The sequence below is a fragment of the Erigeron canadensis genome, chromosome 5, assembly GCF_010389155.1.
Source record: "Erigeron canadensis isolate Cc75 chromosome 5, C_canadensis_v1, whole genome shotgun sequence".
Classification (NCBI taxonomy): Eukaryota; Viridiplantae; Streptophyta; class Magnoliopsida; order Asterales; family Asteraceae; genus Erigeron; species Erigeron canadensis.
In genome coordinates, this window is record NC_057765.1 from 38479879 (window position 1) to 38507263 (window position 27385).

Genomic DNA, 27385 nt, shown 5'->3' on the forward strand with positions numbered 1-27385 from the left:
AATATTCAAACTAAAATATAGAATAAGGATAATGATAAATTAACCTAATTAATGTGTTTAAAGATATGATTAATAATAAGATGATGACATGTAAAAAATTCAAGAGGCAAACTTAAAAAAGAAAATTAGTAAAATTCACATGTCAAATTTTTAATCTTTTCGATTGATTTTTAGATATATAAGTAAAATTGATTAATTATTTTTTTATAAAATAATCACCTCCATATGTTGAGCCAAACATGTTACCCACTATCTTTAATTTTTTTAAATATATATAGCCATATAGGATCCATTTCGAGAATAAGAATGATTGCCATAAAATCTTAGGTGTCCAAACATCACTACACTAAAATTACCACTAATCTTATTACTTAATACTCTTATTATTATTATACTATTAAAAACATACATATACAATTTTTTGTCTGTTGATGTCTGTACTTTGTAGGCTTGTACCCTTTTTCAAACTCAGTTCAATCTCCTTAAATCTTGCTGCTTTTTTCTTGAAAATCCATCCAATGAAGTTTCTTTAACAGAAGACTAATAAAAAGCAACAAACTTTTAGATTGTTTTTTTTTTCAAGATTACCATAAAGAAGTAATCTTTTTGACATTTTGGAGATGGGTTTGATGTATGGAACCAAACAGACCCATACCCACAAGCAGCTTGGGCTATCCGGGTCAGGTTCAGGGTCAGGTGTTTCAGCTCGATGGGTCACATTCTTCTGCATTGTTAGTTTTTCTTTGGGTGTCATCTTTATTAACAGGTACAATTATCTTGTATGCCCATTTGCAGATTTGCTTTCTTGTTTAGTTTTACATTTCTTGAATTTTGATGTGCATTTTGCTTTTTCTTTGATGTTTAAGTACTTATTTTTAGAAAAATTCATATTTATTTTAGGGAATAGGTATGAGTTTGAGGATGATAGAATGGTTCATCTGTTTTATTGGTCTAAGGTCACTATCTTGAAAGGTTATTAATTATGTGATTTGGTGTTTGATGGGCCACATTACTTAGATTTTGGATCTTCCAACGCGTAAATGGGTAAACGGAGAGGGATCCCTGTTTAAGCTACCTGGGGAAGTCGAGCCTTTTGTGGCCCTTTCCTAGAGTTTTTCAATGGTCATCCCAAGATGTTTACACTGTGAGATTTTAGAATCCAAGTGTCTTATTAGGCCTTTTGGGACGCCATACCACTAGGCAAGCTAGGCGATGGTTTGGGAACTTCCAACACCTTAGATGATTACCAATGAGTCAATCGGACAGCCTACAGCCAATGCATTTTGCATGTAGATTGAAGGATAGTTGTTTTTCCCTTTTTGGTTTTGGACTTTGGAGCAATGAAACTTGTTGCCCCTTTTGAGGGATGATTCTGAAAATAAAGAATGGGATGAAAATGTTGAATAACTCAATATTCTATAAAGTAATTGTTTTTTATTCAAAAATTGCTGCCACTTTACACTTAAGCTGCTTTCAGATGCGAAGAGATTGAATGTATGTATATCATTACAACTTCAAAAGTAAGTGAACTGAGAACCACAATCAGAAAAGGATTTCTAGTAGTCCATCATAAGTATTACGGTAGGATATTGTGAATAGGATCATTGAGGCTAAAAAAGTCGAGCTTTTATTGATTGTTTTGAGCTTGTACTCATCTTAATCTTATTTTAAAAAAAGGAGCTGAAAACATACAAAGAATCGGACACGGGCTTATAAGGACTTGAATAGAATTCTAATCGAGGTTTTCAGTATTAAAGTGCTGATATACATTTAAGTTGGCTTTGCTAAGGAACCTGGAATTTATCGAGTTATTTGAGCTTGAATTAAAATTGATTGAACTCAACTCACAACTTTGGCTGTGATCGAGCTTGCTTTATCGAGTATGGCTTCTAGTGTATAATTTTTTTCTATGTGAGCTTGAATTTTTCCTAAGGCCGACCTAGAGCTTGCATCATGAAGGTTCGTTGAGCTATATAAACAAGTTCTAGCATAGTCTAAATCTGTTTTTCAATAATCCCAATTGGATGAGACTTTAGACATAAAGAGTATAATTTGGAAGATCATGCTAAGAATGAATGGGAGTTACGTTTTTGGTTTGGCTAAAACAACTTTACTCAGAACTAGGATTTCACAAATAGGCTATATCGTGTTCAAAGCCCCCTTTTCAGCAATTCAGCAGTTAATATTGAAAATAGGAGATTGGGTAAAAATATCAATTAACTATGTAGAACAAAGTAGTGAAGCAACCACAATGTAGCCACAGGACTTTAGCAAGTAGATTGGAATGATGAGGACTTGAATGAGTGCTTTTTTCTTTGTCATATAAGTTTCCAGCTCCAGTTGGTTATGTTAACGTATGAGGCATTTGCGAATGCCATGCGTAAACCTAGTACCAAACCTTGAAAAGAAAGATTACATTTAGTAATTTCGAAGATTGGACGTAATTAGCTGCATCCAGATTCAGTGTTCTTGAATGTATATCACAACTGTAAAAGGAAACGAGAATAACTATAGCCCAAAAAATGTGTCCATCAAACATTAAATTTTACTGTGGAAACCGGTAAGGCAAGTCAAGCATTTAGCGAGTTTTAGTAGCTCGATCTTGACTTGAGTTTGTTTGACTACAAAAAAAGAGCTCGAAGCATGTAAAGACTTGATTCAAGTTGTTATCAAGTTCTAAAAGCATTGTATATATAAGTGCTAATTTATCATTGCAGTTGCTTAGGATCGAGTTTTTATGTAGTTATTATAGCTCATTTCAGTTGAACTTTGTTAAATTCTCAGTTTAACCTAGCTTGCTTAATCAAGTAAGACTTCTAGTTAATACTTATAAGCTTTCAAAATGAGCTTGACATATTCACATTTAGCTTATACCATTAAGGCTAGTTACACTGTCAGATGTGTTATAGCTTGCCTGTGAGCCGAGCTTAAGCTTAAGCTCAGATCAGCCAGGCTTATTGTCAGTTGAGGCATATTTAATTAGAATAAGTCCTAAATGGCATGAGACTTTTGACTATTTACATAACATATTCCGTTTTAAATTATTTAAGTATGTTTGGCACAATTTTTTTTATTAGCTTTTGACAAACTAAGCCTTTGAGTTTGAAAAATTTAGCTTCCATTGAAAGAAAAAAGAAGCCTTCTTTGATTGACAGAATTTTAGCTTTGATTTTGCAAAAATAAGGTTAGAGCTTCTGAAAGCAAATTCTCCAGGTACCATATCTCACATACCAAATGAAACCTTATTTGAGTGTCCTACGTGAACTTACATTTCTCAGTTATAGCTACGACTAATTTTGCCAAACACTTCCATAGAACTAACTACAGCTCAAAGCTCCGTCTAAAAGTCATGGCTCACAGCTCCAACTAATGTGGCAACATGCACTTTCTGTCTAAAATATTAACTCTTTTTTTTTCCCCGAAAATCAAGAAGTCTGGCTTTAACTGCAATGCATATACGTCATGTTTCGTGAGTGGTTCCGAAGAATAGATGCTCCAATGTCGAGGATTTGACATATCGTTAAATTTGGGCGATGTGTTGATCGATCTAGAGCAAAATATTCAATATTTCTGAACTAACTAGGTTGAGATAGGACCTGTAGAAATCATATGACACACAAAAAAACCAATGATAAACCCAAAAGGAAGAAGCAAACTGTAAGTACTAATTGTTAAACATATGATATAAATACTACGAGTATTACATTATGGATACATTAGTGAATAAAGAAAATTGGATTGTTAAGAGCCTTATCTCCATTTATCAAGATTTTCACATTTTCATCTTCTGTTAAATGTTTCATCGTTCTAGATTTGGTGTTACTCGTGCTCACATCGAAACAGACGATAATGTCATACCCTTGGAAAGACAAAAAGAACTACTTCACCCTGCTATTGACTGTGAGAAGAAGGCAAGTGATCTATATAATTTCTCATAGATGTCTAGTTCCATCGACAACTCTAAGCCCAGTTTTTTTGTTATTGCAGGATGCTTCAATTGAAGCTGAAGACATTTTCTCTGAAGTTTCACGCACACATGATGTCATCATGTAATTTTCTTCTTCCACATATATACAATATACAAAATTACTATTTCTTTTGAACTCCTTTACTCAATTATGCATCAAGAAACTTTAAAACTTTCAGGAATCTTGACAAAACAATTTCCTCACTGGAAACGCAGCTTGCCTCAGTAAGATCTGCTAAGAAACCTGTATCCAATGCATCAAATGAGCGTCGGAAGTTCTTCTTTGTGATGGGCATTATGACTGCATTTAGCAGCCGAAAAAGAAGAGACTCCATTAGAGAAACATGGATGCCTAAAGGTTCTTAACTTTTAATGGTTTGAGACTTCAACTTTCGTGTTCTATATGCATAACTTCTTGCTTTGATTCATTCAGGAAAGGATTTATCGAGGCTGGAAAAAGAAAAAGGAATTATCATTCGATTTGTCATTGGACACAGGTGAGCTACTCTCATACCTAAAAAAATCTGTCCTTTCTTCCTTTAAGTTTCTAATGACAAACTATGTGCAGTGCTACACCGGGCGGGCTTTTGGATCATGCCATTGATGTTGAAGATGGACAGCATGAGGATTTTCTGCGGCTGGTATGTTAAAGATACATTCCGAGTCAGTACGATAAGAAATGGATTTATTTGTATAATGGTATAACCTAATTTTCTGTGATTGCAGAACCATGTAGAGGGATATCATGAGTTGTCCTCTAAAACTCAGATTTACTTTTCTACGGTTGCTGCAAAATGGGATGCTGATTTCTATATAAAAGTAGATGATGATGTTCATGTCAATCTTGGTTAGCACAGCTTGTAGTCTATCTAAAACATAAGCTCTCAGAACACTAAAGGTGTTATAATGGGTGGGTTGGGCAACGGTTTAGGAAGAGCCTGGTAATTTTGGTACACATAAAAATGGGCCAGGTGACCCAAAATGCCTTTATTCAGATCTTCTCTAGCTTTACCACTATAGTGGTGGTCCATTGGGACTTGTGCCTCTCAGTGTAGAGGTCAGAAGTTTTATCCTTGGCATAAACCCCCTAACGGCCACAGAGGCATGCTATGACTCGGGGCCTGCAAAGTAAGTTGCCTTGGGATTAGTCTGGTCACAGAGCGAGTGGGATCACCCAATCTTGTAAGAGGCCAAAAAACAGACCTTTACAATTTTTTTGTAAATGATGTTGGTGGTTTAAGCATAATAAAAATAGGTAAGTTAACTATTTCTTTATAAAATGACTTTCTGCCCATGACCCGTTTCATTTATATCTTTTATTTTGGCTCATTTGGAATAAAAAAAAAATATGTCTAGTCGACCAATCTTAAGTGAAGGGTCAGAACATTATCTTCTTAGAAATACTGATGTAACTCTATCGTAGGAGGTTAATTTGGTCATTTTTCTCAGGTATGATCGGCTCTACCTTGGCTCGTCACCGCTCTAAACCTCGTGTTTATATCGGTTGTATGAAGTCGGGTCCTGTTCTTGCACAAAAGTAAGATTTATTATCTTTTCCGTTTAATATTTGTTATAAGTTTTTTTCAAAATACTATTCCCCTATAATCCAAGTCAAATACAGAGGGGTGAAGTACCACGAACCTGAGTACTGGAAATTTGGAGAAGATGGAAATAAATATTTTCGGCATGCAACTGGACAGATATATGCAATATCCAAAGATTTGGCTACTTTTATATCTGTTAACCGGTTAGCCTTTCTCGTCAAATTTGTGATGCCTTTTCTAAACTTTGTTCTGAATTTCTGATTATTAATGAATAATATATAATGTTTGTTTTCAGTCACATGCTGCACAAGTATGCAAATGAAGATGTTTCATTAGGCTCCTGGTTTATTGGTCTTGATGTTGAACATATTGATGAGCGAAGCCTCTGCTGCCAAACACCCCCAGGTAAAATATATCCCCTTCTTATATTTTAATTTGTATTTTTACATTTTGGTTATTCTTCAATGTTGATATTTTGTTTTAATATATCTCCTGTTATATAGTAAAATAAGTAAAACAGTCTTTATATGCTTGAATCACTAATTCTCAACACGTGACGCCATAATTGGACATGATTACTTCCTCTTTCTGGCCTTTCATTTCTTTTTGGCAATCATGATTTCGGGTCACTGGTCGGTCATCCATGGGGTCCTAGTCCATCACCACACAAACTCGAACTTATAAAGCTATCCAAAGGAACACTGTTTTTATTTTTTATTTTTTCCCTTTTTGCACTAGCCTAGGTTTGAGCCGTGGACTTTCAGTTACTCTAATCTATTTAACTAACTTTTACAATTTTACTTCTCACTAACCATGTCACTTTGACATCCCTTAATGGTTTTCTGACCTTCCATTTTGATATAGATTAAGTGAAATATACTTTAAATTAATCCTTTATGTTGGATTCACTAACTAAAAGCTATGATTAATAGTCCATTTTGTTTATGTTGACGCACTAGATTGTGAGTGGAAAACCCAAGCAGGGAACATGTGTGCAGCGTCTTTCGATTGGAGCTGCAGTGGCATATGCAAATCAGTGGAACGAATGAAGGAAGTACACCAATTATGCGGTGAGGGTGATGATGCCATCTGGCATACCAGTTTCTAGCTAAATCGATGTTTGACTTCATTTTGACCGACCAATGTGATGATTTCCATGATCACCAACGGCCCGAATTTTGGCAATGATTATACACGGGCCAATTGTAGATCATCAAAAAAGTAATGATTTTGCACATAAGTGTAGTTCATCATGATCATATTCTAATCTTCTAATATATCATGAGCTTGTAGATCTGTTTATTGGGTGGAAATGCATTTATTTTTATGCTTTTTATCCATTTATGATTGCATATGGATCATTTCAGCAACATACAAGTTCCCAAAGTGCTTTCATCTTATCAATCGTTTATATTGGAAGTGTGGTCACTTTCTTGCATCGAATATTTAGTTAGCGCTTTTGTACCTTTATGAAAAGAGCCCATAAATCTACCGCATTATACAAGTTATACAAGAACTCACACCAAACTATGTTTTGATAAGTGATTGTTATTCGTTTAAACACGCATGTGAGTGACGGACCCAAAAGAAATATGCTAAAAATTTAAGAATACATAAGATTAACATGGTTGGGCTAGTCACTGTAACCAGGTTTAATCCATAAATGATTGACGACAATAGAGATACAGATGAGCTTTTTTCTATTCAGGTCATTGGTTATTGAGAGGATGAGTTTTTTTCGACTCAAGTATAAGCGGCGTGACCAGGGTATTCCATAACCATTTTCAAACACTTTCTCAACCACTCCAAAGATTGGACATAGCAAGATTCTAACCTAAGAACTCGTGGAAAGATTTTAATATCTTAACCAAGGTTAACCGCAGCTTGGATTTTTTTTTTTTTTATTATTATTATTTTTTAAAATTTATTTCGAACTCATATTTTACAATGACTTTCGGGTCATTCTTAGTAATATGGCTCCATTTGGGTTAGACTTATGATTTTATTTTGTTATGGCTAAACCACTCTAACATCAAATCAGTCTCCACAACTTAGCAGAAAATTACAAACACTAATACGGAGTATCTTATTTCTATAAGAGTCAAAATTCTCAGGCTTTGATGCAACTTTCTTTTCTACATCTATTTTTATGCATATAAAGGTGAATTGAACGTAAAACACGTGCCTACTGGAAGTAATATCAGGACCCTGGGCTAGTAGTGGGCCAATGACTGATGTAGCAACAATGCTAACTGGCCCATGTATCTATCATCTGCAGTCTGCAAGTCATATTCCAATGCATGCTAATAAGCATATCAAACATCAAAAGGATCTTGTAAGAATTCATGTCACAATTCCACTGCATAAAAAAGTCAAAAATAAACGTTTATCATGGAAATGCATTAAATGTTAAAATTGTAAAGTCATGATATATTTTGAAAACTGAAATAAATGAGTTGAAATATGTGTAGGTGTAGTCGTGTAGAGTTTGCTACGTTATAAATTTGTGAAGTGTATATACCGATATGCTACACCAAACTATATTACATTTTTATAAAAGTAGTACTTAAGACTACGTTAAAAATGTCCACACATGAGCATAAAATAATGTGCATTAAAGATAAAAGTAGTTGGTAGTTATATCCAGTGTATAACTTTTTCATGTCCTACATGTTAAATGTTTAAATATAAACGACAGTAAGTATCCACGCGTTGCGGCAGTAAGATGGCGGGGGTGATAGCATGTCTAGAGTATGATACGTCATAAGAGATTATATGTCATAGAGTATGATAGTCAAATGTCTTAGCCGTACGGGCTCCGCCCTCGTATATAAAAATTCGTCGAAAGTATATCGAATGACATCTCTAATGAAATTTTAAGAACACCCATATAATTTTTATAATTTATCGATGTACGGTTTTTGAGATAAAAGATTTTGAATGAAATGGAAGAATAAATAATTTATGGAGGAAAATGATTGGTTGAGATTTGAGGAGAGAGAAAGGGTAATATAGCTATTTTAGGTAAATATATAATTGATATGGGGGGTATTTTGGGAAAGTAAATGTTGAAACTTAAAATTTAGACAAACCTTTTTGCTTTATAATATAATACGGGAGCAAGTACTCGCGCGTTACGGCAGTGAGATGATGGGGTGATACCTAGGTCATAGAGTATGATAAGTTATAGGAGTTTATATGTCATAGAGTATGATAGTCAAATGCCTTAGCCATACGGGCTCCGCCCTCGGATTTAAAAATTTGTCGAAAGTATACCGAATGACATCTTTAATGAAAGAACATGAAATTTTAAGAACACCCATACAATTTTGATAATTTATCGATGTACGGTTTTTTAGATAAAAGATTTTGAATGAATTTGAGGAATAAATGATTTATGGAGGAGAGAGAAAAAAGATAATTGGTTGAGATTTGAGGAAAGAGAAAGAGTATTATAATTATTTTAGATAAATATAAAATAGATAGGAGGGGCATTTTGGGAAAGTACTTAAAATCAATATTGAAAATTTCAAGTTCAATGTTAAAAATCTAGGGAAAATCTGCTTTATAATATAGTATAGATAAATAAATATAAGTATAATAGTCCTAATACCCGTATGATATATGGTAGCTATATAAATTGTATCATAAAAAAATTTGAATATGTCTCTTACATGGTTTGTGATTATGAAATAAATTGTGGTTAAAGTATACCGATGATCAAAGCTAAATTATAATAAATAGTAATGATAAATATAATATATGTTTAGTTAGAGTTTTCGATTTACCTTAATTTTTTACAATCACATCAAAATTGAAACTTGTAAACATAGTGGATGACGGCAAATAGCCTTGTCATTTTTTAAGTCTTCAATGTTAATAACTTATTATTATAAGTAATAGAAGCTAAAAAATTGATAAAAAAAAATGAGACAATTTATTAATGAAAAATTCATCAATCAAAGAATGTTATAATGTGTTTTGTATCTATAAGCCAAGAGTTGAAGTTAAATTTTAACTCTAATAAAAAAATTTAATCTATATACAATTAAAAAACTACTTTAATAAAATAAATAGAATAAAAAAGGACATTAATCCATTGCCGGAAATCCTTCTTGCTGTCTGCCCTTTCCACTGTAATCTAAACCATATGCTGTGTCGATCAAAGATTACGCCAATCAGGAAATTGAATCTATATACAATTAAAAAAGTTACTTTAATAAAATAAATAGATAAAAATAAGGATACGTATTGATTAAGGATTACGCCACGTGTCGTTTTAAGGCGAATATCTCAATCATATCCTATTTTAGTTTATTGGTAGATAAGAGATGTATATCTCAAAACTCGGTCATCTAAGTAAATCAAAGGCAAATCCCTAGAAATTATAGTTAGTATTTTACTCAAACTTCATAATAAAATCATAAGATGATCATGTAATTATACTTTGATGAAGCAATAAAGAATTTGTGCCTTATCTAAATAAAAAATAATTTTATAAGTATAGAGGAAAAAGAAAAGTGTTTTAATCTACTTGTTATACATTTAACTAAATTTTGAACACGTACTATGGTCTACAAACGGTAGATGGACGATGATTTCTTTGTTCCGGTCAAATAAATAGACATTGTTATTTCATTCAGATTATCAAAAAAAGATGAGTTTTGACCTAAATTTATGCATCTCAAAATGTATGGGTACTTAGTGACATTCGAACCTTTTAACACCTTTTGTAAAAATATCAAGGCACCAGGCCGTGGTTTGAAGACTATGGTCTACAATAACAATATTCAAGAAGTAAAAGTTAATTAATTTGCTGGATATGGTTGCAGCTACGTTTCCTTTTAACACTTGAAATAGTTAATTTTGGTTGGCTCCTTTGTTTGTAATTCACCTCTACATGCACACTCATTTACTTCTGGAAGATAATCTTCATGACACTTTAACTATGCCACATGTTTTATTTGCAGAGATTACTTACATGACTTAATATAAGAATACTGAAAGAAATACATTAATTTTTCACCGTTATTTTTTCCTTTTTCAAGAGATAGATAAATTGGGTTAAATCTAGTAATTAAAAGAAATATATTAGATTTAATTAGAGGGTTTGAGATTTATACTTCTCATTAGTGATTGAGCATCAGTTTTATATGTTAGAGGTCTTGAGTTTGAGACTTTGAGATATGAGAAAGACATTTAGAGAAATTTTACAAATAAAGTCTTCCAATGAAGCAGAATTGAGTCCTGCAAAACGGGCAAGATTTTACCCCAATTAAATGTTATGTCTTTAATCGATTTAGTTAGGGGTTTCTCCACCTATGAGATATTTATGTTGAATTTTGTCAGAATGTATATACTAAGTATATAAAAAAAATCATAACTACTACTATAAATCCAGTCATTGAGCATTAGCTCAATGGTCGAAAGATCATCCCCTAATTCATGAGGTTTTGTATTCAATCGTCCCTTTATGAGGGCTTAGGTTGGGTATACCTAGGTTCAAGTATGAGGGGACATGGTTTACCCCTATTAATCGTCGTGTCTTCGGGCGAATTAGTAGGGGGTTTTCTCCTCATTGGGTATTTGAAATGACATTTCTACTTCGAGGGAGCTCTCTAGCACAGACCCGGTTTAGATAACGTATGCTAGACTTTCCGTTGCCGAATCGCGACACGAAGTTTCAAGCAAAATTCACAAGTTACTTAATTATTTGAACAGTTTGAGATAAACCATAATTCAAAATAGCAAATTAAAATAAATCAAAGTTATCATATATTTTGCCAGGAAAACTAAAAGGATCAAGAATCAATCCACTTAATCTGGAGTTTCATTGCAGTTCGGGCCTTTGACAAAATTCTATATATACTTATACTTTAACATATAGGGTGACACTCCGGTAAGAATACTTTTAAAATAAGAACGGTGAGAACACTTACAAACATCATTTTGATGCATTAAAAGTCCATAAAACTAACATAGTGCATAATTAATTATCATTATTTAAGTGTTTAACAACACATTGATCCGTCAAAATCGAAAAAATCACGGGTTTTGTTTTGTGCATCCATGTTGGATGCATATTCATCAAAATGATGCATCCAACAAAAAACGTGATTTTTTCGATTTTGACGGATCAATGTGTTGTTAAACACTTAAATAATGATAATTAGTTATGCACTATGTCAGTTTTATTGACTTTTAATGCATCAAAATGTAGTTTTTAAATGTTCTCATTTGTTTTCATTTTAATTTGGTTTTCATTTGATAACCACCCTTAGCATATATATATATATATAATATAATTATATACGCTAATATATAATTATTTGCTAGTTTTAAACTACTTATGTCAATATGTCATGACGTTATTACAATTCACAAATATATTCAATTAGATCATGATGCCTCTTGTAGTCTTGTAATATAATCTATTATTAGGACTTTTTAGGAGTTAATTACCAAAATGATATATTTGTAAAACTTAATTACTAAAATGATGTATTTTCAAAAATATTTATCAAAATGGTGCTTTTTTTAAAAACTATTTACCAAAGTGGTGTTTTAGCATTAGCATCTAGCTAGCTGGGTTGATTTTGTATGGCAAAATAGTTACTAATAGTATCTAGACATTTTTAAACCTATGTAAACTAAAGTTACCCATAACTCCATTAGCATCCTCTATGGCATGTTCATGGAATTTCATCGTCTTTTTTATTCACAAACACCTAGACTTCTTTGTTTCTCTAGGACAGAACAATATTAGACTAATTAACAAGAATATTGTTGAGAACTCGATTACAAATTTAATTAACTCCGATGCCCAAGCTTGCGACCAATCAAAGAATAGAAACAACAGGACACTTATGAATTAGAAATTGCGTAGTAGCTCACGTGACTTCTTTTCATGAAACGTACAGAAGCAAGTAATTGTACGAGTAATTGTTAGACACTCTAAAACAATTCTATTTATTCGATACTGACTTCGAAACTACAACGCTAATATATTCTAAGATTAGAAGACTAACTTCTAAAATAACGATTGCATGAAACTATGATTATTGAAGACGGACTTATACAACGAATGACGAACACAATCAAGGCTTTATATAACCAACACTAATCTAGCTACCTCGACTCTAATACTAACTAGGACTTTGACTCAAATACAAACTAACAACTTGAGTTCCAATCGAATACTTATTTGGACGGAGCTAATCCTAATTAAGACATAAACAAAATTGCGACTATGAACACATAAAACATATAAGATCACGAATAAGCGCAACGAAAATAATCGAAACATATATGCAATCACATTAATTAACAAAGAGAGAATTGAGATATGTAACTTATATGCAAAGATCCAATAAGAAAATAATAATAAGATTATTATTAATGCTTAGGGTTTAAAGCAAAACCCTTCCACAATCGCACACTAGACACCCTGAATAATGTATGCTAGTGTACCCGATCACGATAAACAAAACCCTTTGTTTATTCCCTTAATTCGAAAACCTTATGAGCTGTAACCAAATTGTTGTCCCAACAATTCATGTACAATTAATAATAGGCATTAATTGTATCTAAGTATCATATGGATTTTGAATGTCGAATGAAACCAAAACCCATTAGATATGGTTTCGGCCGAACCAAATATGAAGGGAGAGAGGAGTATTAATTATGTGTGAATGAATGAATGAAAACCTTGGAATTAACTATTGTATTTATAGGGAATAATTAGGTTAACAATAACTTGGAAATTAAGCAAACATCAAGGCTTTGGAAAGCCTTAATGTAGCCGTCCCATGATGATGGACTTAGGTCTAAGTCCACTTTCCAATTTTCACATTTTAATCTTCCTTTTAATCAATTAAATATAATTAACCATTTAATTATGTTTAATTAATTATTTCGTGATCAAATTAATTAATATATTACTTTAATATATCAATTAATATTATCGAGTTACCGTGTCATTTCGTGTGACCCCGTAGGCTTAAACTATTTCCGGACATGCAACTTATAATAATATGATCATATGCCAACCTGATATGCACCAACCGCCCCTCAAGATTTACCACCCTTACGTTAACATTGTTTGATTTTAACAGTCACAACATAGTACAAGATCATCAACCAAAACCACAAATAAATGACACAAACTTGCATAACCAAGATCATATTGTATAGGCATGTAGCAAAACACGTGGGATGATGTTAGAAAGTTGATTATATATTGGCAAAACAAGGTCGATGAATTTACAGTTTGTAATGTTGGGGATGCTGTTGGTTTTTGTTAACATTTATATTAAAAAAAAACACCCTATTTTGATAAATACTTTTAAAAATACACTATTTTGGTAATTAAGTTTTTCAAATAGGCGCTATTACTCTATTAATATTAGTAGTAAAGATCAACTAGTCCAACTTAGTTATAAACATTCTAGGTTTTACCCAAGGTCTTGAGTTCGATTTTTAGAGATAATAAGTTTTGGAGTTTTTTCCTCTGAATACTTGTAACGGTCCATGGTCAACATCTCGTTGTCTAGGGTACGTACAAAGTTTCACAATTATATGGGGAGGGTTCTCTAATTTCGTATACCGACTCGATGTTCGGGAAAAAAAAAAAGTAATCGTAGTAAGTATCCATTTGTAGAAAGTAATGGGCAACTCCATTTTGTATTTACGTTATTTTGAGTTGACTTTCAAACTTACATTCTTTGCGAATGTATCTACGTATTTTTAGGCATTAAAGCGTTGCATATAAAATTTCTTAAAAAACTTTTAAATACGTTGTTCATCACCCTCAATTTTATAGCTAGGTAATGAACTAATGGTGTATTTTGATTGGATTATAACAATTTTAGTAGTAGAAGTTTCATAGAAATATAAGTTCACTATGAACCCGGTTGAACTGTTGACTCAATCGGTTTTTGATTCTCAATAATATCAATTAGCTATGAAACTAAAATTATATACCGGTTTTGAAACAGTGCCCAACAAATGATGTACCATTAGAAAATTAATAATAGATAATAGATAATTATTGTTGTACGTGTACATAGTTAAATCATTAACTCAAACAAAGACTTATCTAGTATACATTTACAGCTGATATTAAATCGAAATTGAAAACGATATGTATTATAAAAAGTAAAGAATGACATAATATTCATTTCTGGATGAGTTTTACGGAGTAATACTTATCTTGTGTATTTGGCACGTAGACACTATGTTGCTTTATCATTGTGACGTAAAATACAGTTTAACGTATACAAGTAATAATTTAACATTAACATCGCTTTAGTTAAGCAAATGATTCTTAAGAAAACGGATTTACTGATACGAGTATTAATTTGACCAATAGTTAGGTAATATGAATCCATTCAAATAAAAATTAGTTTATATGAACAAAATAACGAAGAAGTCAACAATTTTAATGATGTACGTAAAATACACATATGAAATGTAATTAATAAAAAATTGTACTATTGGTACTGACTTCTAATAATCTACTTGTGGAAATGTGAAATACGTACTATACTAAGCTGAAAATTAAGTGCTCGAATTTTAAGCCCACCATAATCCTTTTAACATCTTGTATCTCATTTTTCGTTCACATTTGCAGGGTTTTTATCATTTGAAAACTAAATTTTCGTGAAAACCAGAAAACTGACTAAAACACACTGTGATCTTATTTAACACAACGTGTTTTTAATATGTTTTTCAAAAACACATTATGTTAAGTTTATATCACAGTGTGTTTGAACAATTTCTGATTTACAGCGCTACCAAAAACACACTGGTGATTTAAAATTTAACACAACGTATTTTAAATTACACAATAAAACCACATTGTGTTATATAAAAACACAATTAAAACACATTGGGTTAAACTTAGATCACAGTTTGTTTTGACAGTTTTCTAATTTTCACAAAATAATTTAGTTTTCAAATAAACATTTCACCACCTATGAATGCAACCAGTCCACTTGAGCAATTTTCCATTATCCCATTGATTCCTAGTCTACCACTCATCTTCTTTACATATGTGTCTTGATCTCTCGTTATATATGTCCCTTTCACTATATATCCCTCTTTATCATTGTTAGAAATGTATGATAATTTTTATCATTTATTTCTTTATAAAATAAATTATATTTTTTTTTTTTTTTTTAAAGTTTTTATCTTTAAAAAATCTAAGATATCTTTTTAACGCATCCATCACATCTATCCAAAATATTTTAAAATGATTTTCAACCCTATCTATCCAAACTAACTCTTCATTATTCACTAATTTAAATATTTTCATCTACTATACCTATAATACAATTAACAATTTATACCTTTTGATTCTTAAAATAATTACAATGTCCATTTTACATCAATTTTTTTATATTAATCCATAACCACATTATTACTGCCACCATCACCATCACCACCCGTTGTCGTCACTGTCGCCGCATTACGCTGGTACCTCTCCCATAATTATAAATGTGAACAATATAACTTCAACGTACTTCATTAATAGTGTGTTGTATAAGTTGTAGCAGAACCATCATAACCGATCTTCCCATAGAAATTATGGCTTCGCGCTTGTTATCATACTTGTCATCGTCTATAAGTAGCAAAAAATGATTGAGGAACAAAAAGGTCAAATGTTTGTTTTTCAAGCATCAACATAACGAGACTTTAAAAGGTAAGATTATGGGCAGAAAATATTATTCAATCTATATATTAAATGTGGTCCGCGTATAATATTAAGATTTGTTGATTTGACTTTCTTAACTCTCTTTCGCTTTGGTCTATGTTTGCAAAGTTCTAGTTTAGTCTAAAAGATCCTTTTGCCGCTTTCTTCCGACCATCTTAGTCAACAACTCTATAGTTAAATGTTGTACCACCGGCCATTAATCATAGGGTGTTTTTTGTTTGGCATCTTGAACTCATTGTGCTCTTTATATTCCATCAAAGTTTTTGGTAAGTCATTGACAACTACAAAAACAACATCCAATCATGTAATTAACAAAATACATAAATAAGACGAAATGTAGATAGTTGTATTTTTATCATTGAATATGCAAAATGCATCCAAATATACTCCATACAACTATCACACAACATCCATTAAATTGTATTATCATAGACTTCCTTTGATATCTTTTGAGAATATGTGGAAGAGGGATACATCAGTTTTAGATGCCATTGAAGTTGATTTTTTGTTTTCTAGAAGACTTTTGTGATGTTTGTAAACCACATAAACTTGTGGTTACATGCCAAGCTGGTTTTTTTGTCCGTCTCCACAATATTGTACATATAAACGGCAAAATATCAATACGACAAAGTAATTAAATCAAGGAACTACATGTTGAATATGCTTTCCGTTCCATTTTAGTCCACTTACTTGTGGAGTGAATGCTTAAGCACTCGTGTCAATTTCCTAATCATGCCAAATTGCCAATCAAACAAAAATGTTGTAGGAAAATTAAAAGAGAAGTTTAGCAAGGACATAATACAAATAGTTATGATAGATTAACCGCTACAACATAATACAAAAAAGTTAAGAAACCATTTTACATAATATACTCATCGAGCACAAATGATACTTTGTCAAGCATTACAGGAACAATAACAAATGAATATCATCAATATGGTAAGCATTATAGGAACAATAAGGAAATTTAAATCAGTATGGTGTTCGTTAATGCTATCCCATTATCTAAATGTATAATCCACTCGGAGTAATGGACTAATGGGTACTATCATAGTGTAACTTGAAATGATGGATTCCATTAATAATACAAACCAAAAACTTAATCTGTAGATCTCGAACTATTTACTAAACTATACAATCATAAAATCTGTTTGTGTTAATTTTTTAAGGTTTTTTAATCTTTTTCTTTTCAAACATTCAGCCAAGATACGATAATAGAGAAAACTCATCGTTTAAAGATGAAGCCTTGCACGTTACCCAGACAAAGAGATGTTAACTATGAGCCATTATAAGTATTCGAATGATAAAACACTTGCTATTCTCAAAAATCGATCTCAAGATAATGAACCAAAAATGACTTTTATCAGTTGGGCTAACCATGATAAATTTTTTAATCTATTGTTTGTTTGAAATTATATATTTTGTTGCATTTGATGTTTGCATAAAAATCAACCTATCAAACACCAAAAAAAAATTGTTTGAATCTGAAGTCACACATCTTTATGTAGTCAACAAAACTATGTAATTAAAAGTGTAGTAATATTGAACGTGGAAAACGAGAACGCGGTGGTCTAATCACTACACTCACCTCAACTCACCAAACCAAATAAATACATACATCTCTTTATATATTTGTACCAAACTTCCCATTTAACCAAACCAAAAACACATAATAAAAAAGATAATAGCTTTCTTCATCCTTAACAAAATTCCTCATCTGGGTATCCAATATTTCATCAAAATAAAATTGTCAATTTGCCAATTTGTTACCTCTTCCTATACCACATAATAATATATAAAAAAAACAAAGAAATCAAAAATATTCACTAGACCCCACAGAAATCAACAAGCCTTCTTTATCTACCGCTTACGAGTCTTATCTACACTCTCATCCTCTAAATCTTTAATCTTTTTTGTCTTTTAATAAATAAAATTTTATAAAATATTCTCATATCTTCCCTTCTTATCTTCCCCCATTTCAAGGTTTTACACAACCCCTTGTTCTTAGATCATCCTTTTTTTTTCCTAAAAAGAAAAAAAGATTAAATCTTTACATGATTTGAACAAGGGTTTCATTATCTTTATTGGGTATTTTTTATATTTTTTTTAAAGATTATGGGTTTAATTGAGATTTTGTTACAAGGGCCAAATTTATTTGATAATATATGGAGTATGAATATGTTAGCAGATCTTATGGTGTTAATTGCACCTTTATGGATAGCTGTTGTATTTGGGGTTTTAGTTGGTTGGTTATGGAGACCAACTTGGGCTAATTCTGATACTATTATTAATAATTTGAAAATGCCCACAAAGAATTATTATTCTTCTAAAGATTTTGTATCTTCAATTCCATCTTTTAATTCTTTGAAATCTCAATTGCCCACTTGTTTTTTTCCATTTTCTGATAATGGGTTGTTGGAAGTTGGTTCATCTGAGCTCTCTACAATCAGGTAATTTTTTCTTGATTTTTTGGTTAATTTTTTAGTTTTTTTTTTGTTAAATATTGTATTTTTATAGTTAAATTGTTTGTTTTGTTAATAAATTAGATAGTGAGTTAGTTCTTAAATTAGCTCTTATAAGTTGGCTGAAAAAAGAAAGAATCTTTATACATTTAGCAATTAGCAGTATATGATTATGGGCCAGCTGTGAGTTTGTGATTGAATTTTCAGTTTTTTAAATGTGTTTAGCTAAGCTGGTTGAAAAAAGAAATTATTTTTATTTAGTTTTTGGTGTGTTCTTTGAATGCATTAGTATAATATGATAATGGGTTAGTTGTAAGATTGTGATTGAACATTGTTTTTTTTGTTAATTTGTCCAGTTCTTCTAAATTGGATGAAAAAAGAACGAATTTTGTTGGGGAGGGTGATTTGGAGCATATTTATAAACTTGTTGAGGAAAAAGATGGAGGTCTAGCTTGGATTGCTATGATGGATAGGTCAACTTCAAATATGAGTTATCAAGCTTGGAAGAGAGAACCCGAGGTAGCTTTAAGTTTTCTATATGTAGTTTTTCTTATGTTATGTGGCAGTGTGTGATAGGTTAGTTTGTGTACAAGTGCAAGTCTTTTTGTGGCTAATTTTGAATATGTTATGTGGTATTTGAAGATTGGACCTCCACAATATCGTTCGAGAACGGTGTATGAAGATATGACTCCTGAAATGATGAGGGATTTCTTTTGGGATGACGAACTTCGGTTGAAATGGGATGATATGTTACTAGAAGCCGAAACTATAGAGGAATCCCCTGAAAATGGAACAATGGTGGTTAGGTGGGTTCGTAAGGTATGAAATGGAGTCAGTTTAATGTGAATACGTCGTTTTGTTTGGTAAAATTTATTATACACTTACATGTGACAATGGTCTTGCAGTTCCCATTCTTTTGTAGCGACAGGGAGTACATTATTGGTCGTAGAATCTGGGAGTCAGGCAAAACCTATTACTGTGTTACAAAGGTATGAGAATGTTCCTTCTTTAAATTTCGTTATTGCTTATGCAATGAGTTCGGTAGGAATTTAGAATGACTTAAATAGAACTACTTGACTACTGCTATGTATTATATATGGATATGGATACATTACTATTGTACTACGAGTCTTTAATTATGAATGTAAACGTAGTTATTGAATTGTAGCCACTAATTCACTATTGAATCAATTTCCTAAAATACACTTAAATTTTTTTCAGGGCGTACAATACCCCTCTGTGCCACGCCGGGCTAAACCAAGACGTGTTGATTTGTACTATTCAAGTTGGTCGATTCGTGCAGGTAATAAAGGCACCAAATGTATAAGATATTTATAGTTTCAACCAGTTGTCTTGTGCAAAGATGTTCTTTTGGCACATTTAGCTGGTGTATGGATTTGGGTTCTTGTAGATTTTTTCTGATTATTGCAACTTGAATGTGCAGTAATCAGAGTGTTTTGACTAACTACACTTCGGCTTCTGATTATGTGGTTAGTTGTACCCAAACGGCCAGTCTCATACCGTTGCAACAAAACTGATTACCTAGGCTTTAAATAAAGCTCCTTAGATTCCCCTTGTTTGTAACATAACTTGGTCTTTAACTCATAGTTCATTAGACATCGCTCTTGTTTTCGTAAAACTATTCTTTAGGAAATTTTTTCTTTGAATATCTAGAGTTTCCCAAAGCCCTGCCATGTAATTATTATTACCAACTCAAACAACATAAGAATACACCACAAGTACTTTTTAGTGCCCCTACTAATATCTGATTCTTATTGTTCATTACTACATAATCACCTGTAAAATGCAATTCTGGACAGCCCCTTATTGATGATTTAAACTTGTTACTAACTTGTCTATGTAATTTATCGCCAGTTGAATCGAGGAAAGGGGATGGACAAATGACTGCATGTGAAGTATTACTATTTCATCACGAAGACATGGGAATTCCATGGGAAATTGCAAAACTTGGCGTGCGTCAAGGCATGTGGGGAGCCGTGAAGAAGATAGACCGTGGTCTACGTTGGTATCAGAAACAAAAGGAATCAGGAATACCTCTCTCTCATTGTGCGTATATGGCTCATATCAATACAAAAGTTAGCACAGATCGTTTGAGATACTTGGGGAACAAATCAAATGATTCACAAGAAATTGAAACTTGTGAGCAAGTAGCGGATGATGAGAAGCCGTCAGGGAAAAATCTCCCAAAGCTTTTGGTGGTAGGAGGAGCCATTGCACTTGCTTGCACCATTGACAGGGGGCTCTTGACGAAAGCCGTTATATTTGGAGTTGCAAGAAGATTTGCTAAAATGGGAAGGAGGTTGTGAATGGATTGGTATACTTTTTCTTCTTCTTCTTCTGACCTCAGATATAATTGTATTTACATTTAATTTATCTTTTGTTAGATTCATCTTGCAGCTTATAATCATATGATGAGAGAGTATGATAGTAACCATGTATTTATTTTAAATGATTGTTCTCATGCTGCTGAAATAACAGGAAAATCCTATTTTCTTGATATACTTGGCATTGTTTCATCATAGTTTGTTTGTTGATTGCTGATTTACTGTAATACAATGACTTGCTAATCCACGAATCGAATGCCGGGCTGTGGTTCATCAACATGGCCTGTGTTGACACAGTTCTGAGGCCTGCCTCCAAGGCCTGGTTCAGGTTTTTTAAATAAGATACGAAAACAATCATTGCTGGATTAGAGCATCCGGAGTGGTGTATTTCGTCACGCCACCACAAAATCACACAATTACAATGATCATTTTATAATCACACAATTGCAATGATCACCCCACCGTACACAGAGTGCTATTCATGATGTCAATGAATTAAAAAGAAAAAAAAAAGAACTAAAACAAACCATACTAAAAAGAACTAAAACAAACCATACTATAATGTTCATCACATTGAATACGGATTGGTGTTCCGGCCCATCACACTGTATATGTTCTTGTAAGGGAATTCCTTCAAATTTTCAGATGCAATTGTCTTTTATTACAAAAGAAATCTTTCCATTAGTTTGTTTAGGAGCCGTATGTATAAACCAGTTTGCGAATGCTATTGTGGAGCTCGATTCTTCAAATTCAAATATATAGCATTATGGTCTTAAAAGACGTTGTTTAACTAAGCTACTCAATCATTCGTCACTGACTTAAATAAGTACTAACAAACCTATGGACGTCATCGACTATAGTTCGGCTTGGCTCTACAGGTCTGATTGTTTTTTGATCTTACTACAATGGTACTCTTAGATGTTCTCACATTTCAAACTGGCCAGGTCACAACCCAAAGCGCATGCAGTTGTAAAGTGTGGCTCTTGTCCGATTTTTATGAAGTTGCTACCTGTGTGGGAAGTCTAGCCGACTTGCGCCTTGCAAAGATTTTGTAGCCAAAATATGGAGCTGGTTCAAAGGGAAACCACCCCTTCCCTAGTAGTATACCACCTAAAATATTTAGGTGGCAAAATGTATGGGTCGGATTGGATTGGTGTTCGGGTCAAAACGGATAATTTTGGAAACGGGTCAAAATGGTTTGGTCAAAACGGATCCGGGTCAAAATGGACTTCTAAAATGAGCTTAACTTTGTGTTTTTTTTTTTTTTTTTAATATTCATTATTGTTAATAATTTGTTAATTTTTAGTAATATAACAATTTATCTTAAATTTAAAATGAAGTTATGTATATAATTAAAATTTACATCATTGAACTATACATGCGTAGTTTTACTGTCATTTTATACATTACTTTACCATTATTATTATAAATTATTAATGTTATTATTTTTAGTCTATAACAATCTGTATTGAAGCTTAATGTCTCTTCTTCTTTTTAGACCGTCGTTAGGTGGTGGTAGTCCGGTGGTGAGTGATTGTGAGAGAAAAATAGAAGAAAAAAAAGGAAAGATTAAGGTTTTTTTAGAGCGAGAGGTGAAACTCGTTTGTTTAGAATATCGTCCCTTACGTTTCATTCTTTCTTGGGATGTTATGGAGTCGTGTAGTGGTGGCTAGAAAACGAAATGACAACAACGATGACGTTAGAGTGGCGGAGTAGCAGCAGTGACGACGGTTCTGTGGTTGTGATTAAGTAATTAAGGCTTAGGGTTAAAGATGAAACCCTAATTGTTGTTGGGATGATGATCGGAGTTTTTTTATGGTGAAAAAAAGCTGCGATAGGAGGCTGTAAGGGTGACCAAAAGTTTGGCTGGTGGTGGGAGTTAGAAAGGGAAGAAGATGATGAGTTTTTGTCTTTTTATTACAAATAGTCTCTCAAAAATGTTTTATCACAAATAGTCCCTATGGTTACTGATGATATACCATATACGGAGCTTTACCTCCGTATAACATCCCGGATACGAAGGACCCTTCGTAAGCAGCGAAGATATTATTACATTGTACCAAGCAGGCGTATCCATAGCCGAAGCTACGATGTATACCTCCGTGATTCCGGAGCTCCAAAAGATAAAAACATACGGATACACATGAATCCTTTCCATGCTAATCTGACCTCCCAATGAAATCAAATGCTCCTATAAACTAGGACACGGTTTAGGAGTCCTATATATATATCTTCCATACTTGGAAGATTCCCTATCTTCCTCTCCAAGGCTTTTTTTTTTCGAACGGCAAAAGGGAGCTTTTTGCAACTAATCTATTAGTTAGGACACGGTTTAGGAGTCCTCTCCAAGGCTTTACCCTCTACATAAATAGAGGAGGTGTCAAACGAAAGGGGATAATATGCCATACGCTAAAACCCTAATTACAAACCCACTCAAATCCTAAAATCCCAAGCATAACAAGGCGGCCTAAGCTAAAAAACAACAGGCTTAAAGTGGCCAACGACCCTCTGACCGGAAGGGAATCGCCAACAAAATACCCAAGACCCTTCTCACACCTTCGGTCGAGTCATAGTACGATTATTTGATCAAACAGTTACAAACTGGGCGAAAATGCCCTCATGTGCATTGGACATGAGGGGTTTACGGATGAAAACTAACGGTTGTTAGTGACAGGGACGACTAGTAATAAATATGAAAAGTACAGAGACACCCAATGATAAAGAAAACACAGGCATCAAAATGCAAATCGAACAAACCACATGGACGATTTGTGACAATTTCTCTAATATAAAATATAAAAACTGGATGATATGTTAATTGAAATACTATGTGGTGGAGGGTCCCACAGGGGTAAATGAATCAAATGAATCTCAAATCGGAGAAAGTATTGCCGTTTGACAATGTTGTAAAAAAAAGGCATTTATAGTAGGGATTATGACCTGGGGATGTAGTGAACTTTGACAAAATGTCTATGTTATGTATTGATCTAATCGGGTGTCTATGTTATGTATTGATCTTACCAAACCGTCCTAATGATGCACTTAACCGGCTAAACTTTGTAATCAGCCGGTGGATAAATAAAATGCCTACGTGGACCTCCATGTCAGCACCTCACATGATGAAAAATCTGTATATATATCAATTTTCCCTCCCATTTTGCACAACTCCTTTTTCCCTCCCATTTTACATACTTATTTCCCTCCCTTTTCACTTTTCCCCCCCTCTCTCCAATTCTCTCCCATTTTCCCTCTTTTTTCCTTCCTCTCCCACCATGGCTGGTTCTGCATCATCTTCATCAGTGAACAAGAGCCTGCCGTATATGTATTGTCAGTGTGGCACCAAAATGAGGATTTTCACTTCGTGGACAAGGAAGAATCCTGGTAGGAGATTTGTGAAATGCCGCAATGTAAGCTCTCTAATTTCACCTAATTTTGCTATATACATCTGTTTGATAGCGATTCTAAATTTATTCACAATTGTTTAAGATTAAAACAAGGTCTTGTACAACCTTATGTTGATCTGATATCAAAGTTAGGTCTTTACCATCTGGACATTCAAGATCATGACTCAACAAGTTAATAAACCAGGTCCAGTTCTCCTTGTTTTCTACATTCACAATAGCCCAAGCTATTGGATACACCTGGTTATTTCCATCCCTTCCCACAGCACTTAAAAGCTCACCATTGCAAGAACCTTTAAGAAAGCATCCATCCAGAGCCACAACTTTCCTACACCCACTCTTAAATCCTTCTTTGAGCCCATGTAAGCAGACATAGAACCTCTCAAAATATGATTTTCCATCTGGATTAGTGGTTACACCTAACTGGACTGTTGATCCTGGGTTACTCCTCAACAAAGCTGCTCCATATGGTCTAAGAAGTGCATAGTGTTCCTCAAGGGTTTTCTCAAATTCTGTTAAAGCCCAAATCTTAGCCCTTCTAACCTGCTGGTGTGAAACTTCACACTTGTACTTTTTCATGACCAAATCTTGAATTGTACACAGTTTGATATCAGGTTGTGACCTTATTCTCTCTGCAAAATGCTTTCCTAACCACTTATAATCAACTAAAGATCCATACCTAAAGTTTCTTGCACATGTATGATTATCAATCAAAGTTTGAACCTGAAAAGATTTCTCTTTTTTCATCCATCTAGCAAAGCATCTAAATGTACACTTTTGAGGCTTTACAGGAAATCTGTTTTGTTTTCTTTGTTTACCTAAAGTTGGATCTTTCAACTTTCTACCAGGCCTAGTACCACATTTAGCAATCAAACTGTTTTTACAGATCTTTCAAACCATATAGAATAACCATTTGCCAAAGCATAATATGACAAACATTCTCTTAACTGTTGATGTGACTCATACAATTCCCCAACCTACAAATTATAAACTCTCATTACTTAATGAAAAGAATCAAACTTTGAACATATACAGAAGATTAAGTACACATACCTGTGGTCTTTTGTACCTCCAATGAGTTGCAGGGTCATAAACCTTGAACTTTGGTACTTCTGGCTCAGGTGGTTTTAATGGATCCTCATTGTTCTCCTTAGCAGTAAGGAATGTAACCAGATCCTTCATGTATTCATCATGTTCATTGAACACTTGTGACTTCAAACCACCAGTTTTTCTTCTAGTACCAAGGTCTGGTAGTTGTTTCTGTGAGGGAATCTTTGCAATTGGGTTACCTTTTCTTACCTCTCTTAATTCGTCTTCTCCTTCACTCAGATGGTCCAATGATGCAACACTTTCAGCATCTGACTCAGTTTCTGCTTCATATGCTTCATCATCAGAGTCCCCTTCATCATCAAATTCACCATCCTCTTTATCATCATCATTGGGTAGTGGCTGATGAACATAATCTTTTAAGTCAAGGCTGAAATGGTCAACATATACATCAAGAATACCATAAGAAATTATGAAATAAAAGAATGCTACAGTGTCAATTTCACTCTCTATCTTCATTAGATTTTCAATCCCAGAAGCAGGCATCGCAAAATAAAGACCAGTTACAGGACACCCTGTTTCAGTCTCTATGTAGTGTGTAAGTTCTTCATAGGTTATTTCTGGGGTCATTATTTGAATAATCTTGCCTTCTTCGTATTGAAATGGATCAAACATGAAGGCCCCATCATAGTGGACATTAAACTTATGGAAAGTAAGCATTTTCTGCAAAATAATCAACCAATACAAAAAGAATAAACAATCTATCCAAAAATTAGGGTTTTATTATAGTGTTAAAAAATTATAGAATTAAACTATTTTTTATTTATTAAAGACCCTAGCTGTTACAGATATTACATATATTACATATATATCAAGATTTGTAAGGAGATTCGTAAAGGAAATACCTTAATACAACTTCGATTAGGAAGAATATCAGACTAATTTTGCATTTCGATCGCGATTTGGGGATGGAATTTTTAGGGTTTGTGTTTGGGGATTTTTTTAAGAGAAAAAGGATCCCGATGTGTTTTAGGGTTTGTATTTTTATTTGTATGTGTATCGATATATGTATATGTATATATATAATAGATGGGTCAAATGTCCACATATGAAGTCAAACGGACACGTAATAAAAAAATTAAAAGAAAAACTTATTTGTGACCGGCAACCGAAAGTTTAGCCGGTTAAGTGCATCATTAGGACGGTTTGGTAAGATCAATACATAACATAGACACCCGATTAGATCAATACATAACATAGACATTTTGTCAAAGTTCACTACATCCCCAAGTCATAACCCCTTTATAGTATTACAGTAGCTTGTTTTTATTTAGTTTTCTTCTTTCTTTAAGTGTAAAATATGGTAGACCATAACATCCAAATTCATTCCAATGTCCGCCCAAATCAACCCGGTTAGAAGTGAGGCATTGTTTTTTTTTATCCATTAAGGACCCGCTTGAAATTTACATAAGGTCCAATTAGATCCATTTTATTTTTGAAGCTATCCAAATTGACCCAAATTTATGTGTTTGAGTTGATTTTGCCGGCTCTGTTAACTTTTTATCACTCATTCTCATTCATAATATTATCCCTACACGTTATTGCCACATGTAGACTTAATGACACCCGTTAACAGTCCTATAAAAAAAAGACCAATCTTGCAAATAATTATCAAAATATGGACCCAATTGCAACGATACTTGAAAATGGACTCCATTGCTAAAATTTGCAAAACCATAGGGACCAATCTTGCAGTTAACTCAAAAGAGCTTTACGAAATCCAATTAATGAACTAATTACATCTTAAACTCTAATCTTATTAACTAGTATAATTTGAGTCCCGCGTTGCAGGAGCTCAATTTTTGTTTTGAAATGGTTGTGTTGTTTTAGAATACTTGTGTTGAA

At 33.1% G+C, this 27385-nt stretch overlaps 2 protein-coding genes across 2 annotated transcripts; both read left to right on the forward strand.

Moving 5' to 3' along the window:
• The first annotated feature begins 449 nt into the window (after positions 1-449).
• Positions 450-6849, forward strand: LOC122600040 (beta-1,6-galactosyltransferase GALT31A-like). Its single transcript, XM_043772684.1, has 11 exons — positions 450-766; positions 3812-3911; positions 3988-4049; positions 4147-4325; positions 4401-4464; positions 4536-4608; positions 4694-4814; positions 5417-5504; positions 5589-5714; positions 5807-5916; positions 6471-6849. The coding sequence occupies exons 1-11, from the start codon at positions 621-623 to the stop codon at positions 6617-6619; spliced, it is 1218 nt and encodes a 405-aa protein (XP_043628619.1). The 5' UTR covers positions 450-620; the 3' UTR covers positions 6620-6849.
• Positions 6850-18272: 11423 nt separating this feature from the next.
• LOC122599307 lies at positions 18273-21207 on the forward strand. Its single transcript, XM_043771803.1, has 6 exons — positions 18273-18675; positions 19044-19206; positions 19330-19506; positions 19593-19676; positions 19909-19990; positions 20563-21207. The coding sequence occupies exons 1-6, from the start codon at positions 18341-18343 to the stop codon at positions 21012-21014; spliced, it is 1293 nt and encodes a 430-aa protein (XP_043627738.1). The 5' UTR covers positions 18273-18340; the 3' UTR covers positions 21015-21207.
• The last annotated feature ends 6178 nt before the right edge of the window (positions 21208-27385 follow it).

Excerpts from the sequence above, each read along its gene's own strand:
- LOC122600040 (XM_043772684.1), top strand. The coding sequence starts at position 621 with ATGGGTTTGATGTATGGAACCAAACAGACCCATACCCACAAGCAGCTT. Across the intron at positions 3,912-3,987 it reads CTATTGACTGTGAGAAGAAG|GATGCTTCAATTGAAGCTGA; the intron begins GCAAGTGATCTA and ends TTGTTATTGCAG. Across the intron at positions 5,917-6,470 it reads CTGCTGCCAAACACCCCCAG|ATTGTGAGTGGAAAACCCAA; the intron begins GTAAAATATATC and ends TTGACGCACTAG.
- LOC122599307 (XM_043771803.1), top strand. The coding sequence starts at position 18,341 with ATGGGTTTAATTGAGATTTTGTTACAAGGGCCAAATTTATTTGATAAT. Across the intron at positions 18,676-19,043 it reads TCTGAGCTCTCTACAATCAG|TTCTTCTAAATTGGATGAAA; the intron begins GTAATTTTTTCT and ends TAATTTGTCCAG. Across the intron at positions 19,207-19,329 it reads CTTGGAAGAGAGAACCCGAG|ATTGGACCTCCACAATATCG; the intron begins GTAGCTTTAAGT and ends TGGTATTTGAAG.